Source organism: Stenella coeruleoalba (genome assembly GCF_951394435.1).
Source record: "Stenella coeruleoalba genome assembly, chromosome: 3".
Classification (NCBI taxonomy): domain Eukaryota; kingdom Metazoa; phylum Chordata; class Mammalia; order Artiodactyla; family Delphinidae; genus Stenella; species Stenella coeruleoalba.
Window position 1 is genome coordinate 167,508,504 of NC_137148.1, and position 25,776 is coordinate 167,534,279.

Genomic DNA, 25,776 nt, shown 5'->3' on the forward strand with positions numbered 1-25,776 from the left:
ACTTAGGTGACTCTTAACTATGGATAAGAAAGATCCAGCATTATCACTGTTCCTTCAAAGACTTATTATTGTGAGGCATGAAATGGGACAGTTGACTGAAACAGATCCTCCCTAAGTGTGTAGCTTCGTAGTTAAGACAACTTTAGAGAGAGGCAGGCTGGGCCCTGAGTCCTGTGGGCTGGTCATTTACATGGTGTCCCTCAGATTCATTCCTTGCCCTCCCCTTGTTTTTGGTATCAGAGGGGTGTTGACCCCTGAAAACTACATTTCCCAGGTTCCCTTGCTCACTGGCTTCCTGTTAGACTTGGCCAATGGGAAGCCGTGACGGGAGTTAGAGGCGGGAGGAAGAGAGAAGTCAGGGGATTTCTACCCCTGTTTATTTGCTGCAGGCAGTGGCCTTGTTGTCCCCTCCTTGGGTCCAGCTCCACTAACCCCCTTTGCCCTGCCACCCTGCAGCAGTTTCTTCTTCTTCTTCTTCTTTTTTTTTTTTTGGTCACGACGCGTGGCATATGGGATCTTAGTTCCCGACGAGGGATGGAACCCGTGCCCCCTGCAGTGGAAGCACAGAGTCTTAAGCGCTGGACCGCCAGGGAAGCTCCCAACCCTGCAGCTTCTTACAGTTGCTATTCTTTTGATCACTTCACCTTCCGCACCTACCCCATCCAGCCCTTCTGGCTCCTTGGCACCACACTCCCCATATTAAATTCCCTCCATGGAACCATCTAGCATAGCTTCTGTCCCTCAACAGACTGATGGCATGGTAGGCTCTGCCCCCTGCCTTTCCTCCCTGACCTTCACCTTAGGACGCCCCCTACATCCCACAACTGTCGGGAGGTGAATGGAGGTGATCCTATCAGGAGCTGACCCTCCACAGTTCTTACGACGTATGGTTTGAAGCTCTATGTGCTCAGGCACTCATTTACCTCCACCACAACCCTAAGAGGTGGGTGCTGCTGTTAGCCCTGTTGTTTTGTTTGTTTGTTTTGTCTTCGTTGCTGCGCACGGGCTTTCTCTGGTTGTGGCAAGTGGGTGCTACTCTTCGTTGTGGTGCAAGGGCTTCTCATTGTGGTGGCTTCTCTTGTCGCAGAGCACGGTCTCTAGGTGTGCGGGCTTCAGTAGTTGTGGCTCACAGGCTCAGTAGATGTGACGTGCGGGCTCTAGAGCGCAGGCTCAGTAGTTGTGGCACACGGGCTTAGTTGCTCCGCGGCATGTGGGATCTTCCCGGACCAGGGATCGAACCCGTGTCCCCTGCATAGCATTGGCAGGCGGATTCTTATCCACTGTGCCACCAGGGGAGTCCCGGCCCTGTTTTATATACAGGAAACCGAGGCACAGTGAGGTTCACGGCCCTTGCCCAAGGTCACATGGCTGGGAGGTGGCACTAGGAAGTCCCTCACGCACGCACATGCCTGCATAGGACCTGGCACACGGACGGCACTCGGCAAGGCTGGTGATAATGATCATCATTACATGTAGAGCTGGTCTCTGCTGAGTGCCAAGACTGGAGGTGATGCTGAAACTCCACCTTGGACCAGTGCAGGAGCCGGCAGTCACAATGCATGCTGACTGAAGGTCCTTCTGGGATCCATGACCTGGTAGAACAATCCTCGGGCTCCTGCTGGCTCCTGTCCCAGCCCTGGTGGAGAGAGGGCAAAGGGCCTCTCTACAGCAGCTTTGGCTGGGAGCAGCTGCTCTGTGCTTAGCCAGGATCGATTTCCCTTCAAGCGGGCCATTCACACTAACAAAGGGCTCCGGTGACCCAGGTGGCCATCACTGCCTCCTGCCCTCCGAGCGGAGGATGTGCCTCGCAGCCGGAGCTGTTTTCTTTGAGATCCATTTCTTTGAAAGCTCTGGCAAACTTCAAAGGATGGGCCGAGTCAGACCCGCAATGTGCTCACCTGAACCTTGCTGGTGGATTTCTCTGCCTCTCTGTCTTGCTCTAACCAGCCCACCCTCAATGATCTTCCTGACCAGGTCTTTTCTCTGCTCACACGTGGTTATGGGCTGAACGATGTCCCCCCACACCCCACCCCACAAATTCATAAGTTGAAGTCCGCACCCTCAGGACCTCAGAATATGACTGTACAGTTAAGTCCCCTCTATACAAATGAGTTCTGTTCTGAGATCATGTTCGTAAGTCCAACAAAGTTAGCCTAGGTACCCAACTAACACAATCGGCTATATAGTACTGTACTGTAATAGGTGTATAATACTTTTCACACAAATAACACATAAAAAACAAACAAACACGAAAAATAAAGAAAACATTTTTAATCGTATAGTACAGTACCTTGAAAAGTACAGTACAGTACCAGCTACATCACCACTGCTTTTACACTTGCTTCCGGTCATCCTGGGCTTGACATCCTGGGGAGATGCCCAGAGGAGCCACCAGTGTCAGGAGAGGAACGTTGCCACCGTGAAACCATTGCTTGGCAGGAAGGGAACCAGGGGATTCAATACGCCAGACTCTTTCCTCTGTCCGCCCCCCACCCCAGTCTCCTGTGGTCACACTCACCGGCCAGACGTTGCTGGAAGCTGGAGGGCGGGGGCTTCTGGGAGGTGGAGGCTGCAGGGGTCAGCCTCCCGGAGCACAGAGCCGATGGAGAAGTGGGGAGAGAGGACCTGGAGGGGCAAACAAAATACCCAGCTCATCTCCTGGCCTCCCGATTTGAGCTTCAAATTCTGCACCATCTTCTCCCTGCTGGAGTAGAATCTTGGCGAGAACAGGGATCTGTGCCTGTCTTGTTTGCTGCTGTGTCTCCAGTACCCGGCACAGAGTAGGTGCTCAATCAGTATTTGTGGGATGCCTTTGCCCATGCTGTTCCCTTTGCCTGGAACCCGTGTAACCAGGCTCCGTAGCCATCCTCTGCTCTTACTTGTGCTGGCTCCATCACGGCTTTGTCGCGCTGTTTTATAATCGCCTCTTTGTCTCTCAAATATCTTAGCTCCCTTAATCCTCAAAACACCAGCACTGTCATCACTCTTCTCCGCTTTGAGGAAATTGAGGCGCAGAGAGAGTAACTCGCCCAAGGTAACCCAGAGCCAGGATTTAAATGCAGACTGTCTGAGCCCCAGATACTGGGCTGCCTTTTTGGTTTCCCTGTCAGCAACTATTTGCCTTTTTTTTTTTTTTTTTGGCTGCGCTGCACAGCTTGCGGGATCTTAGTTTCCCGACCAGGGATTGAACCCTGATCCTGGCAGTGAAAGCACTGAGTTCTAATCACTGGGCCACCAGGGAATTCCCTCTGTTTGCTTATTTTCATGCCATAATCAATTTTATTGCACTCACGTGTATATTACATTGCCGATGTTAAGCTATTCGAATACACTAACAACAACCTCAATGACATCACTGCTATTCTTAGCTCCATATCACTAGTGGGGAAACGGAGGCCGAGGGTGGCTAAGTCACTCGCCCAAGGTCACACAGCAGAGCTGAGATTGGAACCCAGGCGACCTGGCTCCAGATTCGGTGCCCTCAATGACCATGCTCTGTTGCCTCACCTTGGCTGGGGGAATTGAATGCCTGTCTTTGAAATCCTGAATGTGAGTCCAAGGTGTAGCCAAACGATAAAAGGTTTGGACCCCAAATTAACTTGCCACCCCCAGTGGCTCACACAGAGCCCACGGAAGTCAGTTTTCAGGCAGTGCTTATGCCTGGCTGTCTCTGTGAGTTATTAGCCAGCAGATTGGGCTCCTGTCACCTCCTGGTCACACTGTCCAGCCTTCAAGGCCTCCCTCCCTCCCTCCCCCACGTGGGAGCCTCATAGCAAACACCTTCATTTTGTGCAGGGGCTTCCCTGGCACCCAGCGTGAGATTCCTGAGCCAGCCAAAGAAGGTCAGCTTCCACCATGACGACCTTTTCCGTGCACCGATGGATTGATTTCAGAAATCCAACTCCAGAATGGGCCCATCCCCTACCGCAGGCACTGATGGCTGCAAATTTATGCCCAAGCCAGAAATTGAATTCCTATAGGTCGAGAGAATTGTCAGAAAACCTCATCCAGGCTCATTTTTACTTCTGACAAACGTCAGGAGAGAGATTAAACCTGGGCCGGTGTCTTCCAGCAGCAGGGACTGTGGTGGCGGGGAAATGACCTTGACGTGGGTATTTTTCTTACATTCCCTGGCTTCACCTTGGCCTCCCAGAGCTGAGAAATAAAAAGCAACCGGACCCACAGGCCTGTGTGGTTAAAGGGAATTCCCATTTCTGACCAGCTAATGTTCAAAAGGGGCAAGCTCTGTGTACCCAAAGGCAAGTCTCTTGGTCCCTGTGGCAAATACTGAGCCATTCAGAGGGATGGGAATCACGTGACAGCCAGGCCACTTCCTGCACCAGGTCCTGAGGCCGATTCAGTCCCGGCAACTTTACAAGGTTCTAATTAATCTTCCCTGTGCTATGACAAAGAGGACATAAAAATGTGGATAATGGGATGGGACTACCCTGGTGGTCCAGTGGTTAAGACTCCGCATTTCCACTGAAGGCGTTGCAGGTTCGATCCCAGGTCAGGGAACTAAGATCCCACATGTCACACAGCGAGACCAAAAGATTTCGTTTTAAATGTGGATAATTCCGTAGCCCCTCACCCCTACTCTGCCGCCTGCCCGAAGGCCGGGAAGGAAAAAACAGAAATCAAATGATAGCTCTGGGAAGGAAGAATCCCCGTCTTGCTAGAAAAAATCTCTCTCACTTGCCTTGAAAAATGAGACGTCTGATGCAAATGTAGCTGCTTCCCTTTGGTACAAAAGCCCCTAAATATTAAAGAAATGAATCCTTGATGTCTACAAAGAAAGGATCAAAAACGAAACTTTCTGAAAGGAGAAGAGCTTTTATTTCGCTGTGAACCTTTCTAGATGTGGCCTCTGGCAGGGATGCCTGCAGAACATGGAGTGCGAGAGGATAAAGAAATAAATGACTGCCGTTCTTGTATTCATTCATTCATTCATTCAGGAAGTGTCTGTGAAGCAGCTACTGCATGCCAGGTATTGGGCTGTGAGCCAGGGAAACCTCAGGGAGAAATTAGGACCTGCTTCCCGCCCTTCAAAGCTGGTGGGGCATTCTACAAAGTCTCTGACCTGTAGTCCTCAAAACTGCCAAGGTCATGAAAAGCAAGGAAAGATGAAGGAACTATTACAGACCAGAGGAGATTAAGGAGATGTGACAACTAAATGCAATGTGCAATCCTAGGTGGGATTCTGGACCAGAAAAGACATGAGTGGAAAAACTGGAGGAATCTCAATAAAGTCTGGAGTTTAGTAAGAGTGATGAACCAATGCTGGTTTCTTAGTTATGACAAATATGCCATGGATATATAAGATGTTAACAACAAGGGAAATCGGGTGAGGGGCGTATGGAAGCTCTCTGTCCTGTCTTTACAATTTTCCTGTACATCTAAAATCCTTCTGGGACTTCCCTGGTGGTCCAGTGGTTAGGACTCCACGCTTCCACCGCAGGGGAAGCTGTTCGGGGAACTAAGATCCCGCCTGCCCCACAGTGCAGCCAAAAAATAAAATTAAAAATGATCCATTAAAAAATAATAATTAAAAAGGTAAAAAATAAAATACTTCCAATATAAAAAGTTTATTAAAAAAAAAAGTTAGCAGGGGACATGGAACGGTTCTAGAACCGTGCTGGTTCCGTGAATTGACATAAAAGCTCCCACTGACTGGGCAGTCACAATGTACCAGACTCCGTGACTGACTCTTGACATGTACCAATTTCATCATTTTCACAAGAACCCTGTGAAGCCTGGCCGTTATTATCCCAACTTTTAGATGAGGAAATGGAGAGGTTAAGAAAGGCACAGAGGGGTTAAGCTACTTGCCCAAGGTCACACAGGAAGGAGTAGATCAGAATTTGGACTGAAGCAGCCTGTGTGATAAGATCTACAGCTGGCTGTTCATGCACAGTATTTACTGAGCAGTTACTATACCCTTCAGAGGCTGACCAGGGAAACAACTCTTCTAGGGCTTTCGGCGATTTTAGTTCAGGGGATTGGTTACAAAGATGATGGAAGAGATGAAAAACTAAACAGAGAGGGAAACGAAAACCAGAAATTAGCAACAGCTGAGAGCATTTATTCCCCTAGGATGGGTGGTGATGGGGTGTTGGATAGAAGAGGTGGTATAAACAGAGCCCAGGCCTGGGATTACCAGGGGGAGCTGAAGCCACGGAACCAATGCTGGAGCACAGGAGGCAGAGAAAGCAGGGAAATACCGCTGCTTCTCCCTTTGTCCTGCCCTCATATCCTCCATGAGTGCCTCCCATTGGCTGAACCTTTCTGAAAGCAAAGGAGTGTGAGAGCTGTAGTTCCCAACCGTATGCAGCAGAGCAGGGGAAGGAAAGGATGAAAATTCAGCCATCAGGCAGCTTACACTTAAGTGTGTGTGTGCATGGGGGGGCTAGGCAGGAAGGGGATGGGATGGTTTTGGTTCTCATTTTACAAATGAAAGAGGCAAAGGGATCTGCTTAGAAACTCACAAAGAGGAAGTGGCAGATCCAGGATTTGGACATGTATTATGGGTTCAACCTCGTAGGGTTCTTCTGAGGATTGGTGAGAAATGAGCTGCAAAGCCCTTAGAATAGAGCCTGGCTTACAGGATATGCTCCATAAATGTTAGTTGTTATTGATGATGAGGAGGATAATAATAATTATTATTACAACTACTGTCATTTTTATGATGCTAAAGGACCTTCCTTTGCATAGAACTGCTGTATCCCACTGTCACAGGACTCTGTGTGTGTATGTGTGTGTGGGGGGGTGGGGTGGAGGTGGGGACCATTTAAGAGAGGGGTCCATCCTGGAACCAGAACACCTCACTCTGCTGAGACCTGAGCAGATTTTCCCCATGTGAAGGAGGAGAGGGAGAGTGTCCTAAGCAAAGAACACTGCGCGGACAAAGATTCAGAGGCAGCAAGGGGAACTGAAACAGCTGTATGTGGGTGAAGACAAGTAAGCGGTGAGGCTGAGAATTCAGCCGTAGCCCAGTGGGCAGGACTGGTGAGTGCGTCCAGGTGGCATTTGGGCTTTATACTGAGGGCACTGGGGGCCATGAAGGGTCCAGTGTGGGGGGTGACACTTTGTAAACTTATTTATTTTTGGCTGCTTTGGGTCTTCGTTGCTGTGCGCTGCTTTCTCTAGTTGCGGCGAGCGGGGTCTGCTCTTCGTTGTGGTGCGCGGTGGCTTCTCTTGTTGTGGAGCACGGGCTCTAGGCGCGCGGGCTTCAGTAGTTGCAGCGTGTGAGCTCCGTAGTTGTGGCGCGCAGGCTTAGTTGCTCCGCGGCATGTGGGATCTTCCCAGACCAGGACTCGAACCCGTGTCCCCTGCATTGGCAGGCGGATTCTTAACCACTGCGCCACCAGGGAAGCCCGGGAGTGACACTTTGAAAGCTGGCTCTGGCTTCTCTGGGGAGAATGGATCAGTGGATGCAAGGCTTGAAGCCAAGCTTCCATGGAGAGAGAGAGAGAGTCTTCTCCCATAAGCATAGCGGCTAAGAGTGAGGACTTGAGAGTCTCACAGGCTGGGGTCCAAATTCCAGCTCAGACACTTGCTCTGTGAGTTTGGGCAACTAACTTTCCTCTCTCTGCCTCAGTTTTTCCATCTGTAAAGTGGAGCTAATGTTAGTACGTACCTCATTGGTGGAGGGGAGGTTACAAGGATTTAAAATTTGTAAAGCAGCTTAGAAGAGCATCTTAGTTCGTTTAGGCTGCTATAACAAAAATACTGTAGACGGGGTGGCTTAAACAACAACATTTATTTCTCACAGTTCTGGAGGCTGGGAAGTCCAAGATCAAGGTGCTGGCAGATTCAGTACCCAGTGAGAACCAGATTCCTTGTTCATAGACGATGTCTTTTCGCTGTGTTCTCACGTGCCAGAAGGGTTCAGGGAGCTCCCTGGGGAGTCTTATAAGGGCACTAATCCGACTCCCAAAGACCCCACCCCAAAATACCATCACACTGTGGATTAGTTTTCAACATATGAATTCTGGGGAGACAGAAAGAGTCTATAGCAAAGAGCACTCTATAAGTGTTAAATAAAGTAAAAACCCAGGGCTTCCCTGGTGGCACAGTGGTTGAGAGTCCGCCTGCCGATGCAGGGGACACGGGTTCGTGCCCCGGTCCGGGAAGATCCCACATGCCACGGAGCGGCTGGGCCCATGAGCCATGGCTGCTGAGCCTGCGCGTCCAGAGCCTGTGCTCTGCAACGGGAGAGGCCACAACAGTGAGAGGCCCGCATACCGCAAAAAAAAAAAAAAAAATTTTTTTAAATTAAAAACCAGTAGGAGAGGCTTCTCATGGCTTTTAATCCCATCTCTCTGCTGAGGGCACCCAAATATGTATCTCTAGCCAAACCCTCTCTCCTCCTCTCCCCAGCTACCTACTTGATATTTCCACTTGGAGGTGGTCACAAGCAGCATAAATGGGACATGTCTTCAGGCTGGACTCTTGATTTTCCTCCCCCTCTAATTTTCCTCCCCGCCCCACTCCACATGGGCTCCTCCTCCAGCCTTTTTCAGCTCAGTAAATGGTACCCCCCCATCCATGCACTCCATTGCTTGGGCCCCAAAAGTTGGACTCATCCTCAACTCCCCTCTTTCCCTTCTGCCCCACATCTAGTCCCGCAAATCCTGTGGGCTCTGCCTTTATACTTATTTATTTATTTAGCTGTGTCGTGAGACATATGGGATCTTAGTTCCCCAACCAAGGATCAAACCTGTGCCCCCTGCAGTGGCAGCGCGGAGTCTTAATCACTGGACCGCCAGGGAAGTCCCGGGCTCTGCCTTTAAAACATAGGAATCTACCCATTTGCTGTCCCCATTCCATCTACCCTGGTGCAAGCCCTCATCATGGCTCACCTGGATGACTGTGGGGGTGAACAGCATGTTCAAAGGCCCTGGGGTGATAAAGAGCTCAGGAGTCATTGAGAATCTGAATGTAGGCTGGTGAGATTCAGGAGACTCGAGTGAGGGTTTGTTTCTTCCCTGAGGGGTCTCCTCAAATGGGGTGTTATTGAGTGCTGGGGACGGGCAGGAACTTGTCCTTTCTCAAAGCAAACTGGTCTGACGACTGGAGTGGCCCTCGTGTTGTAGCCTGGATGCAGACCTCTGTCCATCAGCCCAACCCTTAGGGCTATCTGCGTGCGGGCATCCACGGTGTTTCCGACAGTCTGGGCCACACTGCAAGGGAATGGACTGTGTTTGTAAATTCTTACACAAGGCAAGCCTCCTCCAGGGAGAAGGACCCCAGGGAGGGCAGTCAGTCAAACTCAGAGACCTGTGTCTCTTCCCACCTTTCCCAAGGAAGTCTATTTCATTCATTTTGGTCCACGTCGGCACTGTAATGGCAGAGCCTAAGACATCCAGGAATGTATGTCTGGACCGGGGCCCAAGGGGCAATGGGGGTCTTCTGCCATGGCTTGGCTGGCTTCAGAGGGTGAGAGGTGGTGTGTGCCAGCCTGAATAGCCTCTCAGGGCAAGATGGGTTATCTGCATTGGAAGGGAACGAATGAACAAATGAATCGGGAATTCCCTGGCGGTCCAGTGGTTGGGACTCTGCTTTCACTGTCGAGGGCTTGGGTTCAATCCCTGGTGGGGGAACTAGGATCCTGCAAGCCGCAGGACGCGGCCAAAAAAAAGAATGCATGAATGAATGAACTCACAGTCGCCCCCCCCCATCCCATCCCAGCCCCTCCCCCGGCCACAGGCTCTCACAGGCCAAGCCCCAGCTACTCAGACTGAGGGAGGCTCTGGTTCTCCATCTCGGCACGGGTGAGCTGATATCTTCTTTAAAGGCTGTCAAGCTTATCACTCAGCAGGGATTTGCCCAATACCGCTAGGTCTGACCGGAGCAGCCTGCTATCATCTCAAGCCCTCCAAAGGGACTCAGGCCCCATCACGGCTGAGACGTGGCAGATAGGTATGTCCCTGATCATTCATCACGGCCTTTCTGCCGTCCCTGCGGTCAGAGGGGAGCCGCCGCCGCCTCTGTGCCTGCCACAGATGATCTGCAACTTGATCTCAGACAGTCCCTCCCTGGGACAGGCGGAAACCGATTTGGTGGTGGAGAGGAAACGCATGGTGAATCCGTGATGGGCTGTTTGCCCATCAGCATCTAATTATTCAACAAACATTCATCATGCCAGGCCTGGGGGATTCAGCAATGAGCAAAGCAGACAGAACTCCCCTTTCCCATCCTCTTTCCCGTCGCGGGGCGGAGGCAGGCTTTGAGCCAGTGGTCACACCCAAGAGGTCCCAATGGCCATTGTGATCAGGGCTTGAAGGAGAACAGGGGAGGTGCAGCATGGTGGTGTAGACTGTGGAGCCATGTGGCCTGTGTTCAAATCCCAGCTCCACCACTTATAGATTGTGAAGCTCTGGGCAAGAGATTTGAGCCCTCTCTCCCCTTGTTTTCTTCACCTCTCAAAGGTGGATAATGACAGTGCCTGTCTCCTAGTGCCATGGTGAGAGCTCCACCAGTTAAAGCGTGCAAAGTGCTTAGAACAAGGCTTGACATACAGTAAGAAATACAAGTATTAGGGGAAAAAAGCACAGGGTGCCTTGAGAAGTGGGTAACATGGGGAAGGGACAGCGGAGGCTGCTTTCGGAAGAGACGTTTATGCTTGAGTCCTAGAAATGGGGAAGAGTTAGCCCAGCCATGAGATGGGGCAAGAGTTTTGATGGCTCAGGGACCAGCCAGTGCAAAGACCTGAAGGTGGGAGAAAGCATGGTGTGATCCAGGAAGAGGAGGTTGCCTAGAGGATGGGCCACAGAGAACACGGCCGTGTGAGCCTTGGGGTTTCGTTGTTGTCTTTTTTGTTGTTGTTCTTTTTTGTTTTGTTTTGTTTTGGCTGGACCGCATGGCACGTGGGGTCTTAGTTCCCCTACAGGATTGAACCCGTGCCCCCTGCAGTGGAAGTGAGGAGTCTTAACCACTGGACCACCAGGGAAGTCCCATGAGCTTTGCTGATTGCCTGTTACACTGAAACAGGACTCCCCTCCACCAAATTACATCAGGGAGATGTAACGAGGACCAGAAACTGAACTGGCCGAGTCACGTGGCGAATAGGATGGAGCCGTGTCTCTGTCTGTCTTTGGTAGGACTCGACACCCTCTCTCTCCCTGTATCTCTTTCTCTCTCTCACTGCCATCCGGCTGTGACTTCTCATCATCTTGCATTCTCAGCCCCAAATCCAATGGACTTTCACCCATTCTTCCAGATCATCTCAGTTCAGTGCCCGCATCAGATTCCAACCATTTTGACTTCAGGAAGTTACCAAATTGGCTTTAGAGCATCATGGGGATTATAACAATAATAGCAAACGTTTCTGTAGCACTTACTACATGCTGATGACTGTTCTAATTGCTCACAAGTATAGTATTTTTTTTTTTTTGGCCACGCCACACGGTATGCAGGATCTTAATTCCCCACCCAGGGATTGAACCCGTGCCTGCTGCATTGGGAACGTGGCATCTTAACCACTTGACCACCAGGGAAGTCCCCTCTCACATGTATGGTATTGACTCGTTCAAGCTTCCCAGCAACGCTGTGAGGTAGGTACAGATTATCGTGTCCAATTTACAGATGAGGGCAAGGAGGCACAGGGAGGTTAAACAACTCACACAGCAGGTGAGTGGCCAAGCCAGGACATCAGCCCAGGCAGCCTGACCCTCAGACCCTGCTCTTAACCACCTGTCTCTACTCTACCAGCTGAGTAGGAAGAAGGGACATCCAGAAGAAACGAGTCATTTCCATTGTAAGGATGTTGTCTGGAAAGATGCTGGTGACATCACACGGACTCCTTTTTGGGAGGACCGTGGGAGAGATCCTTGCCTGTTCTTGGTACTAAAAATAGTTAAGTTTTCTCCTGAGCATCTGGCGTGTTTTTGTTTCAGGACACTGGGAGCCGCATAAATGACCAGCTTTCCCTTTTTGAGTTGGCTGCTAAGGAGCTTGAAGCCAAATTTATGGCCCAACCATATGCTGGTTGTTCAAGTTTTTAAGGGATGGGTTTTTCTTAGCCTCACTTCTGGCTCTATGTCCCCACTTTTTCTCTCTCTTCCTTGCAAAAAAAAAAAAAGAAACCCGCAAAACTTTAAACGGACTGAGAAAAAACTTCACAAGAACAATACGTGTCTATTGTAGAAAACTTAGAAGGTAAATTTGAAGATGGGAATAAAAATCCCTACTCGTCCCCGATTTTAATGGCTGCATAGTATTCCCTCGTGTAGAGTTTTAAAATCAATGCCCCTACTGGCAAACGACTGGAGGGGAAAAATTTCCAGTTGTCCAATTTTAGACAACACTTTAATGAGCATTCTTGTAGCAATTGAGTACTTGTCACATGGTTTCCCTGGGCTAAATTCTTAGACTCAGATTAGGGTTAAATACAAATGCAGAAACCTTAAGGCTTTGGATTGGCAGACGGCCCTCCAGAAATATCTAATTCCTGCTCTCCTATTTAATTGGAGCTATCGTGTGGTATTTTACATATCCTTGTAAACCATTTGCAGTCTTCTCTGGAACAAGGCAGCCAACAAATAAATGTACGAGCCCCAAGCCACTTCTGCTTCCCGACTAAATTATCCAGCCTCAAACGCAATAATATCCTTGACTTATCAAGAGGCAGCTGCTTGCTCTAGTCCTGTTTGCTCATCCCCAGTAGCCGGTGCTCAATGGTTGGCTGCCCCTGGGATCCTGTAGCAATCCCTCGGCCCCCGGAAGAACCAAGAATTGTTTTTTGAACCAAGACGTAGGTGACGGAGCTGTAGGCTGAGCTGATGATCCCGGACGCGAGAGCTAGAAAAACTTTTCCTGCGTGTCCTGTACTCAGTCAATCCTGGACCTGTTACATAGACGGCTGCTTAATTGGGGCAGCAGCCTAGGTGAAAGCATTTGAAAAATCCCAGCCACTGTGGAGAACAGTATGGAGTTTCCTTAAAAAACTAAAAATAGAATTACCATACGACCCAGCAATCCCACTACTGGGCATATGCCCTGAGAAAACCGTAATTCAAAAAGAGTCATGTACCAAAATGTTCACTGCAGCTCTATGTACAATAGCCAGGACATGGAAGCAACCTAAGTGTCCACTGACAGATGAATGGATAAAGAAGATGTGGCACATATATACAATGGAATATTACTCAGCCATAAAAAGAAACGAAATCGAGTTATTTGCAGTGAGGTGGATGGACCTAGAGTCTGTCATATGGAGTGAAGTAAGTCAGAAAGAGAAAAACAAATACCGTATGCTAACACATATATATGGAATCTAAGAAAAAAAGGTCCTGAAGAACCTAAGGGCAAGATGGGAATAAAGACACAGACCTACTAGAGAATGGACTTGAGGACACGGGGAGGGGGAACGGTAAGCTGGGACAGAGTGAGAGGGTGGCATGGACACATATACATGTGAGGTGAGACAGGCCACCAGATCAGAAGTGTCTGTACCGGGAGAAGTCTGCGGCTCTCACACCTGCTGTTATAAACATTTCCCTTAGTTATAGGCATTCTCTATCCCTAGGAGTGTGACCTCTGAGAATCTGTGACTTTGGTTTGAAGCTAAACCCAGTCTGGGAGAGCTGGCCTTTGGACTGTCAAACACGGAGCCTCCCGGGACATTCCAGTGGGTTCCCAAGGACATGAATTGACTGTGTGTTTGAACTTGAACCCGATGGGTGAAACTCAGGCTCTTTGCCGTGCTGAGATTTGGCAGCCAAACCCCGCGCATTTAATTACGCTGCTGCAGAGAACACTCCAGCGAGGTGCGTCCAACGCAGACAATTATTTTAGGAAAGCCGTGGAGGCCTTCTCTCTGCGCCGCTTAAATCATGCTTCTCTTTTACAATTCAATATTTCGTGTGTTGAGAGAAAATGGCTTGTTTGCTTCAAAGCACACGCTACAGAATGTAGGAAGGGGATGTTAATTATGTTGAACCGGGCTGCTTTGTCTCTGCACAAATGAGAATCTTCGGGGGGTTCTATCCAAATTGCTTGGGGATCAGAGCCAGGGGAGCACAGATGGAGATGTTTGGACTCAAGTTCATGGTTTTGTTTTTTTGGTCTTTGTTTTTTAAGAACAGTATTTGTCATGAAAAAAGGTGAAGCTAGTTCTGCATTCTCCTAGAACCAAAGGGGAAGGCATTCCTGAATCACTTTTCTTTTCTTTTTTTAAATTTTTATCTTTTACTGGGGTTTAGTTGATTTACAATGTGGTGTTAGTTTCAGGTGTACAGCAAAGTGATACATATATCTATTCTTTTTCAGATTCTTTTCCCATACAGGTTATTACAGAATATTGAGTAGAGTTCCCTGTGCTATACAGTCAGATCTTATTATCTTTTTTTTTTTTTTTTTTTTTTTTTTTTGCGGTACGCGGGCCTCTCACTGTTGTGGCCTCTCCCGTTGCGGAGCACAGGCTCCGGACGCGCAGGCTCAGCGGCCATGGCTCACGGGCCCAGCCGCTCCGCTCCGGGAAGATGTGGGATCTCCCCGGACCAGGGCTCGAACCTGCATCCCCTGCATCGGCAGGCAGATTCTTAACCACTGCGCCACCGGGGAAGCCCTGATTATCTATTTTATATAGAGTAGTATGTGTATGTTAATCCCAGCCTCCTAATTTATCCCTTCCCCTCTGGGTCACCCTTTTTGTCTTAGGCCATCCTTCTCGGTTTGGGTCGGGCTTCTTCAGGAGCAGAGCTGGATGAGAGGAGTTGAGTGCAAATACTTAGCTGGGAGGCGATCCCAGGAGGAACCAGTGGCGAAAGGGAGATGGGAAATGAAGGAAACCCAGGCAGGGCAATCTAATGGTCCCACTGTGGGCACCTGGAGCACAGATCCCCATGGGATCCTCTGGGAAACTGCAGGCAGCAGGCACCCCAGCGTTCTCCCACTGGAGAGGCGACAGGGCTGGTATTTATCACGAACTCCGTGGGGACTTCCGGGTGGGAGGTGCTTCTGCCTGCCCAGTGCAAAGGCAGGGTGGGCTCGGACCACCCGAGGAAGCCCTTGGCAGTGAGGCGCTCTGCAGTAAGGCTGGAGTGTGGGCTCCACCTGGACCATGCCTACATGCAAGGGAGCCTAGGAAGGTGAGTGACTTCATTCCTCCGCCGGGGAAACATGGACTTGTAAAGAGGGAGTTCCCTCAACCTCTGAAGTGAGTACGTAAGGCTCAAAGAATGACTAATGACAATAGTTTCAGATGGCATCTATGAATGTTTTCTTTTTTTCTTATAAATTAGCGGACGAGTCAAGCTCATCTGAACAGTGATATCACTTGCTCACATTCCAATAACCTAAAAAAAAAAGGCTTTATTGAGTGGGAGAGAAAAAGTGGGCTAACAGCTGGAGTCTCTGGGATTGCTCATTGCCCATTGCTCACAGCCTGGCTTATCTCTGCTACAGCTCATGGGAACAGCTTCTGCGGGGTGATAAGTAGCGGCTGTGCAAATGATCCATGATGGTGAAGCTTTGTTTCTCTGTAAAACACTTGGGGTTTTATCAGACTTTCTTCCCTGTCTTAGGAATGCATTCTGGATAGGACCAGCATCTTCTACTTCCCATCTCCTCGGTTTCCACCCATCACCGCTTGCCTGGACCCTTGCAGTCACCTCTGCCCTGGTTTCCCACCCTTGCCACCTCACACCCACAGTCTGTTCCCCCCCACAGCAGCCAGGGGGCGCTTGTGAACACCTGAGTCAGGTCCTGTCCATCCTCTGCACAGAACCCTCCTTGGCTCCTACCTCACTCAGAGCAAAAATGTGTCCTCCCCATGGTCCACAAGGCCCTGCACATGCTGTCCTGTCCCATCTCTGTCCTCATCTCCCCCACCCCGCGCACAATCTCTCCCTCGGTGACTCTGTTCTAGCTGAACTAGCCTCCTCCATGTTTCCCAACCATACCAGGCATGGTCCGGCCTCAGGGCCTTTGCACTTGCTGGTCTCTCTGCCTGGAGCATCCTTCCCCAGATATCCTCATGGCTCCTCCCTCACCTCCTTCAGGTCTTTACTCAAATGACATCTTCTCATTAAGCCCTTCCCAGGGCCCCTAAAATTGCAACCCTAACCACCCCCCAACCCTAGCATCCTCCATCATTTCTTCCCTGCTTTACTTCTCTCTATGGCACTCAAAACCCTTTAAATACTTGGTGTTAACTTATTTATTTCTGTTGCTCTCCACTTTAAAGTAACTCCTAGAGGAGCTTTTGTGTTTGTTTACTATGTTTTCAATGTCCAGAACAAAGCCTGACACACAGCAGGAGCTTAACAAATATTTGTTGAACAAATGAGACCACCATGCCCTGATTAAAAACGAAAAGACTGGGACTTGTGACTGACTCCAGTACGTTCTGGGGAAGCTCAAGGGGGCCTGATCTGGGGGCCCAACACGTTCCATCCAGTGAGGATTCAATGCTTTTTGAGCAATGTTTCTCCAATCCCTCCAGGTATTGGTCAGAATTTGTGTGCCAGAAGTGTCCCTTCCTCTCTCCCCTTCTCCTGGCTCACTCATCCCTCAAGTTCAGCTTACTTGTCCCTTCCCTGGGGCACCTCCTCTGAGACCCTCAGCCTGGGAGGGTCTGTTACTCTCTGTACTTTCTTTGTAGCATTCACTGCAGCATATAGTTCTAGAAGTAATGGTAGGATTCCATAATTCATGTCTGTCTCCTGCACATCTATGGGCAGCAATCGATATGCTTTCTTCGTCTCTCTCTTCCTAGACCCTATCCCAGACCCATGCCTGGCATAGAATAGGCATTCACTAGATATTTTCTAATAATTTTGGAAAAATATGGCTCTGATGAACATGAGCCATAGGACACATGCATCCCTTAAAAACCTGAACAACCAACATCAGTTCCCCGATGAAGATGAGCATTTCAAAGGTTCTGATAAGTCCTGCATTAAAGAAACTCGTTTCAGGAATTCCCTGGTGGTCCAGTGGTTGGAGCTCTGTGCTTTCACTGCTGAGGGCCCGGGTTTGATCCCTGATCGGGGAACTAAGCCCTCAAGCCGTGCAGCATGGCCAAAAAAAAAAAAAAAAAAGACAGAAAGAAACTCGTTTCACTCAGCAATGCACAAACATATTTGACCTCAGAGTACCGTCTTCCCAGCATGCCTGCTAAGATTGCCAGGATTCCAAGGAGCATGGTTTGGGAAGCACAGCCATAATTGATCCCTGAATTATCTGAGCAGCATCAACTGACTTGAAGTTTAGTTTAGGAGGAGTCTAAAAGTGACGCCTTCTAGTCAAGGGCTTGGAGGTCTCTGTGAGGAGTCGGTCACCCTTTGGCCATCACCCTGCCTCTTCTCAGGAACAGGGGTTGGTGCAAGGGGGAATGACAATAGTAGAGTTATGCTTAGTGGCCCCCAAGATATATCCAGAACCTGTCTGTCACTGTGGGTTGAGAAGCAGAGAGGAATGTTCAGGTGTGAGGGTTGGTAGGAGTCTGAGTCTATGTTCTAATGGTGGTTATGGAGGCATTGTTGCATGCGTGTGCAAATGTGTTTGAGAGAATGAATTCCACTCTTTGGAAGGGCTCACATCCCACAATTCCTTGCCATGTTCCTTCGCCCCTCATACCTCAGTCTTATCATCTGTAAAATGGGGCTCCCTGAGGAGGGATTGAGATCACACACGTCTGGCACTTAGCACACTGTCTGGCACATTCCAAGGGTCCAGCAAAAGACTTCTGTCATCTCTCCGGGGCCCCTTTTCTCTCCCAGGAGCGATGGGGTGATTCCCCCATTGGGTTCCCACTCTCTGACTCCGACCTCCCCGCAGACCCTCTTCCAAAGCCCAGAGGAAGGCTGGCAGCTGTACACCTCGGCCCAGGCTCCCGACGGAAAATGCATCTGCACGGCCGTGATCCCCGCGCAGAGCACCTGCTCCCGCGATGGCCGAAGCCGGGAGCTGCGGCAGATGATGGAGAAGGTAAGAACCTTCCAGGTTCCCTTGTGAAAAATCTCCCAATTCCCACCCTGCCCTCTGCCCCCATCCAGATCAGCCGGGGCCAGATCTAGCCAAGCAGATTATTCAGAACTGGTGGATGACCTGGCTCCCCTCCAGGTGGATATTCCGGTCAATATCTGTTTAGTGCTTTCTTTGGAGGAGAAGCTGAGCGCTGTATGGGGACAGGGAAGGAGAACCCCAGTGGCAGCATCTGAGTCTTCGGTGCATGAGCTCTGGCCCCACCACGCACTCAGCCAGACTCACCTGCTAAGACCCTTTCTCACCCTCCATCCCAAGAGACTTACATAAAGATGCCTTCCCCTTCTGATTGTGGGTGATATAAACTGGTCCCCATTCAGTACATTCCCAAGGATATTTCGGTGCCCTTTAGAGGCCGACTGCTGTCTCTTGCCACTACCCAGCTGAACGGCCCATTAGTCACCTCTGATGTCGGTGTTGAAAGGGACTAGCAACTTCCCACCGCCATCCTGTAGAGGAGGAAGCTGAGGACAGAAGGGACCCTTGTTGGCACTGGAGTCTTCCACTCATTAACTCTGTAGGATCCTGCCCTGCCCGTGACACCGGAACTGCTTTCCCCAACAGTGCAGAATGGCCATGTGGTGTCCCCTGATTGCTGACCATGACCATAAAAATGTTTTGTGGCATCCAGGATGGGTATCAGGCTCTTGACTTTCTGAGAACTTCCAAGTGTCACGTGAACGATGGTTCCGGAAAGTCTGTATATTTCAACAAGCATCCAGTGTTGCCTCTGAGTTCACCTTGGCCGGGAGGAACTCAACTTAGCCAAGTGGAGGTGGGAGCTAGGGGGCCCTCGGTCTGGATTAGGAGAGGTCAGGGCAAGGGGAAGTTCAGTTCCCTCATTTAGCCTAAAGGTATTTATTGAGCATCTAGTATTTACTGAGCATTCAGCTGTGGACAAGCCAGACACTGGGTCTGCCTCTGAGGATCCCACCTAAAGGAGACAGATGAATAAGAATGTTCCAGGTAGTAGTCATAGCTGGAAAGAAAATAACCACGTAAGGGGGAGAGGGTGAGTGGCTGCTTAAGGCAGGGTGATCAGGGAAGGCCACTCTGAGGAGGTGATGCTGGAGTTGAGACATGAAGGATGAGGCGAAGCCAGCGACGAAGACAAAGGGAACAGCGCTCCAGGTAGAGGGATCAGCAAGTGCAAAGGCCCTGAGGACGGAAGAAGCTTCAAATCTATGTGAGCGAAGTTGGGCTGGTGGTTGCAGTGGATGAACACGGCGAGTAGGCAGGCAAAGGGGCAGGACCAGCTCGCAGGGTCTGCAGGGGAAGGTGATCCAATCTTCCTTTTGAAAAACTCCCTCTCGGGACTTCCCCGGTGGTCCAGCGGTTAAGACTCCGTGCTTCCACTGCAGGAGGCCTGGGTTCGATCCCTGGTTGGGGAACTAAGATCCCACACGCCTCGCAGTGTGGCCAAAAGAAGAAAAAAGAAAAACCTCTGTCTGGCTGCTCTGTGGAGACTTGACTGCTGGGGACGAGAGTGGTGGCAGGGAGAGCAGGGAAGAGGGAAGAGGTGGGAGGTGGTGGTGGCCAGACTAGTAGCCAGTGGATGGATTGGGCCTGCCATTGGGAGGTCAGGTTGCTGGTAAGGTTGGGAGGAGAAGGTTGGTTGGGTGTTTGGCCTCTGGCCCCGCCAGGTCTTGTCTGTGGCATCCCGGGGACGGGGACAGGAGTGTGGCTCTTCCTAACCCTCCAAGTTCCTAGGTTCAGAACGTCTCCCAGTCCATGGAGGTCCTTGAGTTGCGGACGTACCGTGACCTCCAGTACGTGCGAAGCATGGAGACCCTCATGCGGAGCCTGGATGCGAGGCTCCGGGCGGCCGATGGGTCCCTTTCGGCCAAGAGCTTCCAGGTGGGTCCTTCTGGGTTCAGGTCAGAGGTCAAGAGAAGCATTGGGATCGGTGCCCATTAGTTTCCAGAGTGGGGGTCACATCTGGGAAGGACCGAGTGTTGGCTGGCCCAGATCTAGGGTCCAGTGTGGGCTGAATGCCAAGGGCCAGGTGTGCATCAGAGATAAGGGGTGAAGTTGTGGGTTGAAGGCTGGGCTCAGGTCTGGGCCACTGGTCAGGGGTTGGGATCAGCAATGGTTCCACCTTGGGAGCAGGAGATGAAGGACAGGATGACGGAGCTGTTGCCCCTGAGCTCGGTCCTGGAGCAGTACAAGGCAGACATGAGGACCATTGTGCGCCTGCGGGAGGAGGTGAGGAATCTCTCCGGCAGCCTTGCAGCCATCCAGGAGGAGATGGGCGCCTACGGCTACGGGGACCTGCAGCAGCGGGTGATGGCACTGGAGGCCCGGCTCCACGCCTGTGCCCAGAAGCTGGGTATGCCTTGATGCTTGACCTTGACCCCTGGCCTCCACACCCAACCCCAAAACCCTCTGTGTGCCCAGGGCATGGTTTTGACCTCTAACTTCGAAACTTTGACCCTTGACCTCCCTACCCAAGGCCAAAAATAGACCCAGAAGCTGGAAATGCTCCTGACCCTACACTTCCAGTCCCTCACCCCCAACCTCACTCCAGCTTGGGACCAGATTTCTGGATCCTTCCTCACCCCTGTTCCCAGCTCTTCAGTTTGATCACACTACCTCATCCTTGCCCTGCCTCCCTTGCGCTCTTCCCATTCTCCACCCTCATCCCCCCTGTTCCTGCCTCCCAGGCTGTGGGAAGCTGACGGGGGTCAGTAACCCCATCACCATTCGGGCCATGGGGTCCCGCTTCGGCTCCTGGATGACTGACACGATGGCCCCCAGTGCGGATAGCCGGGTGAGTGACTGGGCCCACACCAGGGGTCAGAACCTATACTGAGGAGGAGACATAGCCTGTGGCTGCCCCTAGGCGCCAAGCAATTCCACATCAATGATTATCTTGTAAGCCAAAGTGTCCTAGGGTCTCCAGGGCCCTTGGACCTCCCCCTGACTGTCTAGCGACCACCAAGTGACCAAGAACTTTCCAGCCCTGTGAATCTGTAAGTCAGCTGACCTCCAATGACTGTATAGAGACTAATGGTTCCTAGTACTAATGACCAGCTTCTAGTGACCACTGACCTCAAAGTAACCACCAGTGACCACTGCCTTCCCAAGGACTAGGACCTACCAGCACCACTCAATGATTTTTTTTTTTTTTTTTTTTGCGGTACGCGGGCCTCTCACTGTTGTGGCTTCTCCCGTTGCGGAGCACAGGCTCCGGACGCGCAGGCTCAGCGGCCATGGCTCACGGGCCCAGCTGCTCCGCGGCATGTGGGATCCTCCCGGACCAGGGCATGAACCCGTGTCCCCTGCAACGGCAGGCGGACTCTCAACCGCTGCGCCACCAGGGAAGCCCTCAATGACCTTTAAACTTCCGGTGGCCACCATGGTCACGATTGCCTATCACCTCTGATCCACAGGAACCATCTGTTAACTGCCTAGTGACTATCCTAGTGATGGATGTTGGTCACTGGGCAGCCATAGAGCGTCATAGATTAGAGGCAGCAAATAGCCACTGCCCCACTGTGATCGTTGGCCTCCCAGGCATCATGGTGGTTCAACCAAGGGGTTACGAGCTTGGGTTTGGGGGGAACTGCCCGGTGGTCCAGTGGTTAGGATTGGTGCTTCCACTGCTGGGGCATGGGTTCAGTCCCTCGTCGGGGAACTAAGATCCCACAAGCCACGAGGCACCAAAAAAAAAAAAAGAAATCAGACTTGGAGTTATATCCCGCTTCCACCAATTCTTAGCTGGGAAACTTGGGGAGGTTCCTTAATGTCTCTGAGCCTCAATTTTCCTTATCTTAAAAATGGTTATGATAACATCAGCGTTACAGTTTTTAGGTTGCTTAGCCCAATAACCAGCATAAGTAAGGGCACTCACAAACGCTAATACCATGGTGACAGCGAAAGACGTTGACGGAGAGGATGCTGACGTACAGGAATTACCCACGGGCGATGGATTCACGTGACCTCTTACCACCCAAGGGCAGCCTAATGACCACTAACCATCCCATATCCAATGACCAGTGAACTCTTAGGCCCAGTGAGTCGCCAGGGACTGCAGTTTCCCCGATTCTTGGGGATCAAGCACTGTCCTCTGAGCGTCTGAGACCAATAGCACTCCCTGACCAAATGATCCCAGTCACTGGGATGCTGCCTGGTCATGAAAGGACATCCCATGACTGAGTAATGACAACTTAGTGACTGTTGATCCCTAATGACCATATGATTCCTTAGTGGCTGCTGGGACCTTTGGGTCATTGGTGGTGGTCCACCAGTGACCAGCGGCTCTCTCGTAGGTCTGGTACATGGATGGCTATTACAAGGGCCGGCGGGTCCTGGAGTTCCGTACTCTGGGAGACTTCATCAAAGGCCAGAACTTTATCCAGCACCTACTGCCCCAGCCGTGGGCAGGCACGGGCCACGTGGTGTACAATGGCTCCCTGTTCTACAACAAGTACCAGAGCAACGTGGTGGTCAAGTACCACTTCCGCTCGCGTTCCGTGCTGGTGCAGAGGAGCCTCCCTGGGGCCGGCTACAATAACACCTTCCCCTACTCCTGGGGTGGCTTCTCGGACATGGACTTCATGGTGGACGAGAGTGGGCTCTGGGCCGTGTACACCACCAACCAGAACGCAGGCAACATCGTGGTCAGCCGGCTGGACCCGCACACCCTCGAGGTCGTGCGGTCCTGGGACACCGGCTACCCCAAGCGCAGCGCCGGCGAGGCCTTCATGATCTGTGGCGTGCTCTACGTGACCAACTCCCACCTGGCCGGGGCCAAGGTCTACTTCGCCTACTTCACCAACACGTCCAGCTACGAGTACACAGACGTGCCCTTCCACAACCAGTACTCCCACATCTCCATGCTGGATTACAACCCCCGCGAGCGGGCCCTCTACACCTGGAACAATGGCCACCAGGTGCTCTACAATGTCACCCTCTTCCACGTCATCAGCACCGCTGGGGGCCCCTAGGGGCTGCCGTCGTCGCTCACGCAGCCACGTGAGGGCCACGGGAGCCCTTTCTACTCCGCCTGTGTCCTTCCAAATTTATCTTTCTGTCTGTGTCCTGCCCTCTCTCTCTCTCTCCCTCTCCCCTCCTGTACTGTTTTTTCTCCCTCCACCTTTGCGCCCAGCTTTCATTCTCTGCTTCTGTTGTCAGTGCGTTTTCTCAGTATTGTCTCTTCTTTATTGATCTCTGATTTTGATACTTCGCTTTCTGTTTATTGAGGCCTCTCTATCTTTTATTCGATGTGACTCTCCAGCTATCTCTGCCTGTCTCTCTCCCTCCCTCCCTTCCCTCTTTGCGTCCCACTCAGTCCTCCTCCTCCTGGCTTCACGTCCCCTCCTCCCGACCCAAGGAGTTGAGTGCATGGATGTTCATTTTATTTACACCTTTTCTTTCCGGGTTGCTGGAATAAACGGGACCTTTGACATTTCATGCTTCAGCGGCTCTGTGTGTCTGGAAGGGGCAGAAGAGGCCAGGTGGAGGGTGAACCTGGAGGCCCACCCCAGCTGGGTCCCCTTGTCCCAGGCCACAAGCTTTGTGAACAGGGGCAGGTAAGCCCAGCCTGGGGGGGGGGGGTGGCTGAGGGCCCTGGCAGAGCCCTTTGGGAAGAGAGGAGAGGATACCCGATCCAAACTTGTTTCAAACAACATGATCCAGATAACCAAGAACTCTATCACAATGAAGACTGGCCTCAAATGAATATTCTTTGTCACTGTTTTTTTTTTTTCACTCGCTGATCACACAGGTGCATCAGTAACCCATCTGGCAGCTTTTAAAATGGGTTTTTAACAAGTTGGCTGCTTTTAAGAATATGGATATGAGAGGGTAGCACACAGAATTTTTCCTTTTTCTTCTCTTTTTTCTTTGTAACATCAAAATCATTTTGTATGGTTGCACCTGTTCTGAGTTAGCTGATTAAGAAAAGACAGCAAGTCTGAAAGTGCATGGGGGCCCTTCCGCTGGACACACCCACGCCCCGTGCCCGGGCTTGGGCAGGGACAGTCCCTGACATGGGGACCTACATGGGGACTGGAGCTCCTGGAGGGGAAGGACGGGCAAAGCTAGCAAGTATCAGAGACAGGAAGGGAAGGGGTGTGTGAGCGCGTGGGGAAGACTGAAGTAAGCAAAGGCCAAGTCCTCAGGAACCTCGGCAGTGTGACTAAGGTGGGGTGGGAGGGGGTCATAGAAGGGGAAAAACAAAATGAAGGCTTTATTTTAGCCAGATCTTTGGTAGCCTGGGTGACAGACTGCAAGGAGATGGGGGAGACAGTCGCCTCTGAAGCTGTGGCCGGGAACAAAGGTAGTGCTGACCACTCCCCACCCCCGCGTACGCCCCAACACACGGCCCCCCCGAAATCTCCAGCAGAAACATTGTGCAAACAGCCCACCGGCCCAGACAACACCCCCCCCGCCCGGCCCTGCTGAGGCCACGGAGGCCAAGCTTCTCCTCTGGGAGGAACCCTCCCTCCCTGTCTCCCCGTCTCTAATTAATGGCCTGATTAAATCATCTCCGCTCCGTGATGGCATCTCCGGGAACTCGGGACACTGGGGCCGTACTGCCGATGAAACCAATGAATAATAAATGCGACTGCCTAATGCACTCATTTAAAACCAATTTTTAAAGAAATCTTCAAGAAAAGCAATTAATTTCCATTTAAATTAACAAGTTCGACATTGAAGAGAATCGATTCCTGGATAAGCACCTTGAGAGGCACTTCGCTCTGTATCTGCTTTTAAAAAACAAACACACAAACAAAAAACAGGCACAGGGCGAGGGCACCTAGAACATCTGCGCCCCATCCCTCCGATTTGTATTGGGCATCAGACAGATGCCCACAGGCGCCCCTTCTCTCTTTCACACACACACACAGAGAGGCAGGCCCAGCCCTCCTTATACTTTGGGGTTGGTGGCTTTTGTTCCAACCAAGGCAGGCAAGGAGTAATTAACTCCCTGCCCCTCGACCCAGGCGAGGGTTGCGTGTCATCTGCGTGTGTCCTAGGCTGCCTACTGCTTCCCCTGCTTCCCCTTTTGTGGAGGTGTGTCTGTCTACATCGGGGAAGCTTTGTAGCCCATCCCGTGGCAGTACCCATGTTACCCCGAGTTGAAGTAACTGGCTCTAGCCCTGCTCTGCGGCCACAGAAGCCTGAGCTGGTGAAAACGGCAAGAGTGGAAACCAGCCCCCTGGGTCGAGTGGGCCAGGAGATGCCAGACCAGTGACAAAGAGTATACTCTCACCACGCTGAAGGCCTGCGATTTAGGGCCTCACTTCTGGGCAGGAGGGGTGTGGAGCAGGTGACACAAGCCACAGCTCGTGAATCACGCGTGCTGAGTGGGCTCTGGGGGCATGTTTACCAAAGAGCAACGTTCTTTTGTGTTGGGTTTTGGCCGCTGCACAGCTAGACAAAGGAAGAGGGAGGTCCATGGAGGCAGGTGGTCACGCCCAGACGGAGGGACCCCCGGGTCACACAGGACAGACACACACCTAAGGCCAACTAGTCACATGGGCACATGCAGGCTTGGGCGCGCACACACACACACACACACACACACACACACACCCCGCACCCTCCCTTCCCCGGCAGCATCTCAGATGCCTGGGAGCCCAGGGAGACCTTCCCCAGGCCTTTGGTGCTGAGAGCAAGGCACAGGCCCACCCTCAGGCGGTGCCTTGGAGCAGGACCCTGAAAACCCTTCCGCCCCCAAGTACTCATTTCCAATCCTTCCCAGAGGCTCCTCTGGACCTGGAGGGGTGCAGTGGCTCCCCCGACACCACAGAACGGTTGGCGCAGACAGCAGGGCTG

At 51.4% G+C, this 25,776-nt stretch overlaps 1 protein-coding gene across 2 annotated transcripts in view; it reads left to right on the forward strand.

The window, feature by feature from the left end:
- OLFM2 (olfactomedin 2) overlaps positions 1 to 23,387 on the forward strand; it is a 63,011-nt gene extending 39,624 nt beyond the window's left edge. For both annotated transcript variants that reach the window (XM_079915585.1, XM_079915584.1), the window contains exons 2-6: positions 17,785 to 17,934; positions 19,702 to 19,848; positions 20,101 to 20,320; positions 20,655 to 20,761; positions 22,263 to 23,387. In XM_079915585.1, coding sequence (XP_079771711.1) covers positions 17,785 to 17,934; positions 19,702 to 19,848; positions 20,101 to 20,320; positions 20,655 to 20,761; positions 22,263 to 22,940 — 1,302 coding nt within the window. In that variant the 3' untranslated portion in view covers positions 22,941 to 23,387. The remainder of the gene's footprint in view (positions 1 to 17,784; positions 17,935 to 19,701; positions 19,849 to 20,100; positions 20,321 to 20,654; positions 20,762 to 22,262) is intronic.
- The last annotated feature ends 2,389 nt before the right edge of the window (positions 23,388 to 25,776 follow it).